Source organism: Durio zibethinus, chromosome 6 (assembly GCF_047325235.1).
Source record: "Durio zibethinus cultivar Kanyao isolate XHJ-2024 chromosome 6, ASM4732523v1, whole genome shotgun sequence".
In the NCBI taxonomy this organism is placed as follows: Eukaryota; Viridiplantae; Streptophyta; class Magnoliopsida; order Malvales; family Malvaceae; genus Durio; species Durio zibethinus.
The window spans coordinates 8,619,032-8,626,794 of NC_143167.1; the positions used below are offsets into that span (position 1 = coordinate 8,619,032).

Below are 7,763 nucleotides of genomic sequence, written 5' to 3' on the forward strand. Positions count from 1 at the left end.
CGATATGCCACCGAGGATGGTGAGCCTCCATTGGAGTGAAAGAGGATGTCATGATCCTAGAGAGGAGCCATAAATCCCACATCAACTGTGTACTAGAGTTGATCTTGGGATATAATAGTTCATACCCTTTTAACTTGTGAGGCATTTTTTATGAGATAAAATCGTGAGGTTAACGGATTAAAACGAATAATACTTCACAAATTAATATGGACCGTAACACTACCACTAATCGTTACAATATTTGAAATGGGGACATTTTTTCCTAACAAAATAGATCTATCATCTCCCTTAGCACCTCTATCCGGTTATGACCCTATACAAGGTTGACTCATAACAACCTAAGCCCGGTCATGACTCCTAAATTTATATAAATTTATATACGAAAACAAACTGATTATTTTCATTCCAGAAGATAAGACTTGATGCAAAGAAAAAATACTTTTTAACTTATACGGCTTGATGCAAAGAAAAAATACATTTAAACTTAAAAAAAATTAAGGATATAGGATGAGTAATCGGATTAAAATTGAGACTATTTTACTTATAATTATTTATATTTCAATCATGCAATTAATTAATTATAACAAAATTTTATGTAAAAGTAAATCTCTTTAAAATGTGAATTTTACATAAATTTTTGATAAATTTAATATAATATTAAATTTTGATTAATTAATTATACTAAAATAATTGTAGTTGGTGCAATTTGTGACGTAAAAGAAATAGCAATAGAATAATAAGAAAAAAAAAAAAAGAAGGCGATAGGATACAACTTATATGTTTTTGTAAGACTTCGATAAGCCAAAAAGTGGAAGGCAAAGTGAAGGTTGCATTAATCCTTGTTGAGGTAGGAATTATGACTTCTTGCCAAATATAGGATTTGTTTTTTATAGTCCTTAACAATTAGGGAGTCCGCCTCTGATTCCCCTTGCTATATCCTATATATACATAGCTTTCTTCTAAATTATTTTTTTACGTTTTCTCAAAAAAAAAAAGGAAGAAAAACTCTCTTTTTACGTTTTCTAGCATAACCATGACGAATACAACTGCCAACAGCGTTATTGAGTCTCTTCCGGAGGAGATGTTGTCAGAGATTCTTAGGCATGCAGCCTCCAATTCAGTTTCTGATTTCGTCAATCTCAAGCTAAGTTGTAGGGCATTTTTTGGAGCATCAAACTATAATCATATTTTTGAGAATGTTTCAATGGAGAAACACCGCATCTTACCATTGTATAAAAGCGAGCAAGTTTTCTTTAAGCTATGCAAAGATGCCGGGAATCCAGAAGCATTATATAAGACAGGAATGTGCAACTGTTTCAATCGAAGGCAAACTGACTCAGGGTTGCGTTACTTGAAGAAAGCAGTCGAAAAAGGTCATGTCGAAGCCATATATTCTTATGGCATTATCTTGATTTGTTTGGGGGGTGAGCTACAAAAACAAGGGCTTCAAGTTTTGTCTTCTCTCAATCTCACTGCTTCTAGCAAAAGAAGTTTCAAGATTGCTAGCTGCCGTTCCAAAACACAGAAGATCCTGAGCGATATGTGGGTCTTTTTCTCTTTGCCTGGGCCCCGAGAATATTCTTTCAACGAAGCAAAAGTAGTCGGCCGCAATTGTGAGCACGACATTCCGCCAAGAGAACACAATCCGTGGATAATAAGAACCAACATAGAAATAGTTGAAAACCTCCCTTGTTGTGACTCCTGCTTTTGGGATCGTGAAGCAACTTTATTTTGTACTATGCTCGAGGAAAAAGGAATTCCTGAAGACGTTTAGTCGGCCTACTGCATGTAATAGCTAATTCTTCTATATCTATTCTCTTACATCTTTTATTAAAATAATATATAATTGGATTCATAAGTGCTTTTTTTTTTTATTTGAGTCGGTGAGACTTTGAATTTTAATCTGAACTAAGAAATCAGTTTTCTACCAGCAAACTACGCGAATTCAGAAGTTTTGATTAAGTATAGTTGCTATTAATGATTAAAGATGACTGGAGTCTTTTTGATTTAGCAAACAAAGTAATTAAATATTTACGAGAAAGCTTAGTATAACAGTTTCTGATGAATAAGATGTCAGGTCGGTAGGGTAGCATGTTCCTGACTTGCAAGAAGAAACTGAAGCGATTGTTCAATTCTGCTCCCTTGACCTTTCCCCCAACAATGCGTTATATTCCTCTCTCAGGCTGTTATATTTTTTGCTTAGGTTATTAAAGCTTCCTTTTTCTCATCTGGGACATCCTTCTTCTTCTTCTCCAGGCGAAGCTTCACAGCTTCGATTTGTCTCTTGAGCTCTTGGATCTTTAGCATTTTCTACTCATGCTGTTTCTGCAGTGTTTCCAACTCTGATGGTGCTTTGGCTAAAGCTCTAAGAGTTTAGTGTTTCAGATTTCTGATAATGTAATTAATAATAATGTTACTAGTTTCACTTTAGATAAAGAATCAGATATTACAGGGACACCACCGCTGTCTAAAAATAGAGGAAGAGGTTGCAGGTGTTGGGATTTGAACTTAAATGCCACCTTTTAAGACTGGTTTCATGAATCTTCTGAACTAAACCATTGATTCATGAATCGGATGTTACTTTTGATTTGAGAAAATGCATGATATTGGGGAAACAGAACTGAGGGGAAGTATTTGAACTTCAACAAAGTCAAAAGAAAAAGTATTTGAACTCTTGACAACAAAGCATTTAAAAAAAAAAGTGAGAGCTCATTGTTCAGTTATCTGACTTTCTTTCTAGCTCACTAGTTTGTAAATGCCTCAAATATCTAGGGCAACTGTACAAAGAAAACTGTTCTCTTCACGGAATTTCGGTCTATACTGGTACCATAATATCAGATTGGGGGGGGGGGGGGGGGGGGAGGTTCGAATTAGAGATTGATAGAAAAGCAAGGATATGGGCTCGTGTAAGTAGGAAACAGAAAATATCTATTCTAGTTATATAAGACAGGAATGTGCAACTGTTTCAATCGAAGGCAAACTGACTCAGGGTTGCGTTACTTGAAGAAAGCAGTCGAAAAAGGTCATGTCGAAGCCATATATTCTTATGGCATTATCTTGATTTGTTTGGGGGGTGAGCTACGGAAACAAGGGCTTCAAGTTTTGTCTTCTCTCAATCTCTCTGCTTCGAGCAAAAGGCGTTTCAAGATTGCTAGCTGCCGTTCCAAAACAGAGAAGTTGCTGAGCCGTATGTGGGTCTTTGTTTCTTTGGCTGGGCCAGGAGAATATTCTTTCAACGAAGCAAAAGTAGTCGGCCGCAATTGTGAGCACGATATTCCGCCAAGAAAACACAATCCTTGGATAATAAGAAACAACACAGACATGGTTGAAAACCTCCCTTGTTGTGACTCCTGCTTTTGGGATCGTGATTCACTAACTATACCCGACCCAACCCGATTCGAAAAGCGAAATTCAAAAAAACCCGATCCCATAGGGTCGGGTCGGGCCGAAACCCGTCGGGGACTGGGTTGATTGCCGTCCTATTCGTGAGGCAACTTTATTTTGTACTATGCTTGAGGAAAAAAGAATTCCTAAAGGCGTTTAGTCGGCCTACTGCATGTAATAGCTAATTCTTCTATATCTATTCTCTTACATCTTTTTATTAAAATAATATATAATTGGATTCATAAGAGTTTTTTTTTTTTTTTTTTATTTGAGTCGGTGAGAATTTGAATTTTAATCTGAACTAAGAAATCAGTTTTCTACCAGCAAACCACGCGAATTCAGAAGTTTTGAATAAATTATAGTTGCTATTAATAATTAAAGATGACTGGAGTCTTTTTGGTTTAGCAAACAAAGTAAACATTAGTGACGAACTAAACAAAACATTAAATATTTACGAGAAAGCTTATTATAGCAGTTTCTGATGAATAAGATGTCAGGTCGGTAGGGTAGCATGTTCCTGACTTGCAAGAAGAAACTGAAGCGATTGTTCAATTCTGCTCCCTTGACCTTTCCCCCAACAATGCGTTGTATTCCTCTCTCAGGCTGTTATATTTTTCGCTTAGGTTATTGAAAGCTTCCTTTTTCTCATCGGGGATATCCTTCTTCTTCTTCTCCAGGCGAAGCTTCACAGCTTCGATTTGTCTCTTGAGCACTTGGATCTGTAGTATTTTCTCCTCATGCTGTTTCTGCAGTGTTTCCAACTCTGATGGTGCTTTGGCTAAAGCTTTAAGAGTTTAGTGTCTCAGACAACCAAAATCCAAGAAACGATAGATTTCATATACGCTATATATTCTTATTATTTACTCTGAAATTTACTTTCTAGAGGTTGTTTCTGATAATGTAATGAATAATAATGTTACTAGTTTCACTTTAGATAGAGAATCAGATGTTACAGGGACACCACCGCTGTCTAAAAAAAGAGGAAGAGGTCGCAGGTGTTGGGATTTGAACCTAAACCTGAATGCCACCATTTAAGAGTGGTTTCATGAATCTACTGAGCTAAACCATACATTCATGAATCAAATGTTACTTTTGATTTGAGAAAATGCATGATATTGGGGAAAGAGAAGAGAGGGGAAGTATTTGAACTTCAACAAATTCAAAAGAAAAAGTATTTGAACTCTTGACAGCAATGCATTAGAGAAAAGCATGAGAGCTCATTGTTCAGTTTTCTGACTTTCTTTCTAGCTCACTAGTTTGTAAATGCCTCAAATATCTAAGGCTACTGTACAAAGAAAACCGTTCTCTTCAAGGAAAAAGCTATTGATTTGAGTCATTTTAATTAATTGATAAATTGGACAAGTTCGGAATTTATGGTGTCATCTCTGTCGTAGAGGGAAAAATAAAAACTAATTGAAAGGTAGTAAGAATTTGGTACCTGCTGGAGGATTGTAGGAGCTGCTACTGCTGCCTTCCATGATGTTTACAGATTCCTGAACAAAAAAATGTTGTCAGGGTCTTTCCTATGTAGCTTCTCTTCACTCCACATCATATGTAAATGCCTTCATCTGATTTCTTTCTCCACGACTGATCATTTTTCTATTTCAACTCCTCCCAAAGAAGACAAGGGTGAGGATCAAAGAACAAAACTCATGGAAAGGGAACCTAGCTATTCAAATTCTTAGAATTTTCTAGTGCAGTTTGTTCTGATTTTTTGTATGTCAATTTCTCTGTCTTTTACCTTCACATTCACATGTGAGAATTGCACTACTCCCTTTGAAGAAGAATCTTCCACTTGTTTTCATATTTTATATCTACTTTGAATCTGTTATCCTTCTTTTGAGAATAGTATACATATATATATATATATATATATTTAACAATTTGTTTATTCATCGGTTTTATGAAATATTTACAATATTTACAGTGTCAAAGAATCAAAGCTCCATTTCGAATGAAATGAGAACAGGGAACTAATTAAGAGAAATTACATATAACAGTTAAGTTTACTAATTGCAAGGAAAATTATGTGGTGGTGCAAATCAAACCTGTTAAAAGAAATGCATTCAGGTACATAAAGCAGATTTGAATAACCAGAAAGAGTAAGCAGATGTCATAACCTAGTGGGGTACTCAACTGTGTTTATATCCTGCATGCAGAGGTCACATTATTCAGTACTTTTATGGCATTGAGTACAATCAGGAAATGCTTTTATTTAACCAAGTTTTGCTAAATCAATACCAGCATCAACAGTTACAGCATGCTTTTTGGGAAATTTTTTGTTTCTAGAAATGCAATCTATGTCAGTGATTTTTTACTATTCCTGGTAGACAGTGAATCTAGTGACTTAAACCTTTTGGACAGGTTCAAACTCAAAAAGGCTACAACTCCTTCAAGCCACCATTAGAGTTCTTGTTTAAGGTTGATGCCGAACAAAGTGATGAATAAAAGATGAAATAAATAAACAACCATATAGGATACCACCTTGAGAGTTCGAAGTATCAGAATTACCTCAAAAACTGAAGTGTGGAAAGGAAGGACTTGAAACAGAAAATTAGAGAAACAACAATAAAGGAAAATAGAAATTAAGAAAATATTAGCAAAAATCACATAGTTTTAAGAGTTAGATCGGTACTAATTCCGCTGACGCATGTCACCAACGTGTCAACATGCGGACCCAAAATTAGACAAATCACTTACATATGGTCGCCTTGGTGGCCTCCATTTGAAAATAAAGTTTCTAAAGGTTTACTTGCATGAACCAGTGGCGGGATTATTTTTAGAGAGATTGAAAAAAAAGATGGTATTGAGATTAGTTGACATTGGATATTGAAGTGACAAGATTAAAATTAATTATGAAAACATATGTTTGAAAGCAAACGCAATGATAGTGTTGAGATTTTTTATTTCTACAGAGGGCAGTCGCCTGCGCTAGGATCTAGTTGTTCACTTTACGCATGTAATCCAGGCAACTACATTGCAAGATGCTACTCAAATACACCCTACGTTTCAGTTAACCCAAAAAAGGGGCTGGATTCCTTGCCACCGGAGGTGCAATGAACTCCAAACGGGTCCTAAATATATAAAAGTTGATAGTATGATAATGTTGAACGTTTTTTTGTTTAACACAACTTGGGATTAGGCACTTTTAAAACAACCCCAAAGCCTTCTAAGAACTGTAAGAATTGATTAAAATTAATGCAAGAAAAACTAACCTTTACAGTGCAAACTCGGCTTTCTGTAACTCTATATATCCAAGAAACTGCAGCCTGTATGTTTTTCTTTGTGGGTGGCCCCTTCACAATGAAATCCAGCACTTGTAACAATGGAAGAGAACTTCTACGATATTATATAAGCTGAAACCTGGAAGGTGACACTGACACATGACAGAGGAAGAACTTGCAAATTAAACAAAAAGCTATAATGAGAAAAGAGAATCTGCAATTGATGGAAACAATATAGAAGCCATAGATTCTGGTACAGAGATGTGCTGAGCTCTTGATGTGAACGTCTATCTGGTCCTCACACATCCCTCTCTCTAGTACCATACAAAAGAATCAGAATATTGTGTGTGTATGTGTGTGTGTTGCTCAGCAACAGACATGAACATGTTTCAAAACTGATTAAGCTGATGACATCATGCAAACAAGGAGCATCTTTATTGAGTGTGTCTTTTTTTCAACTTGGACAAGCTTTTGGGCACACACAGGACAATCATGGTTCATGGCATTGGCAACTTGGCATGGGGCATTCAATGCCAATGAGCTTTGCTTTTTCTGCATTGCCTTATTGCTATATACGGGAAATTTTTTGGAAGTTCTTGTGCCGTAGAAATGAAATTATGTTTGAACAGATAGATATTATGGCGTCAGTTTAATTCCTGGAAAAGGGCCGGTGGGGGCATGGGTCGGATGCCAAGTTTCCCATATCTTCTAGTCATGATCAAAATCAGCAGATGGTCTTTGTCGTTAATGATTGATTGACTGGCATTAGGCTGGTACGTCTTGGATGGCTTCTGGCTTCATCTTGAATTCATTCCTTTCATGATGTCCAACTTCAACTCTACCTTTCTTTTATCCTTGCGTTGTTTTCTGATGTTCAAGTATTAATAGATAATAATAAATCAGCCATGCCCAGGATTTTCCATTTTCATGTATGGGCCCAAACTTGAGCCACAGAATTTAATACTTTTCACAATAAAATCAATGTATGTATTTTAGTATGAAGTATTTAAACATGAAAATTTATTATATCTAATATAAATTGATTATAGCTTCTTAAATTTTGAAGTGGATTTATAAGTTTAGTACCGTTTGGACTCATGGCACGGTGATTAGGGTACTTTTTTTCCAATGGATAAAGTAGAAAAGATCATCTAT

At 35.8% G+C, this 7,763-nt stretch overlaps 1 protein-coding gene and 1 long non-coding RNA gene across 2 annotated transcripts; one reads left to right on the top strand and one right to left on the bottom strand.

Annotated features, from left to right (window-relative positions):
- The first annotated feature begins 907 nt into the window (after positions 1-907).
- On the top strand, positions 908-1,831 carry LOC111284304 (putative F-box protein At1g67623). The gene has a single exon (XM_022873015.2). The coding sequence runs from the start codon at positions 1,034-1,036 to the stop codon at positions 1,772-1,774; it is 741 nt and encodes a 246-aa protein (XP_022728750.1). The 5' UTR covers positions 908-1,033; the 3' UTR covers positions 1,775-1,831.
- Positions 1,832-3,056: 1,225 nt separating this feature from the next.
- LOC149518408 (uncharacterized) lies at positions 3,057-5,992 on the bottom strand. Its single transcript, XR_016343321.1, has 3 exons — positions 5,433-5,992; positions 4,823-4,877; positions 3,057-4,162 (listed from the first exon to the last, which is right to left on the bottom strand). It is a non-coding gene; the product is annotated as an uncharacterized LOC149518408 (long non-coding RNA).
- Positions 5,993-7,763: the final 1,771 nt, after the last annotated feature.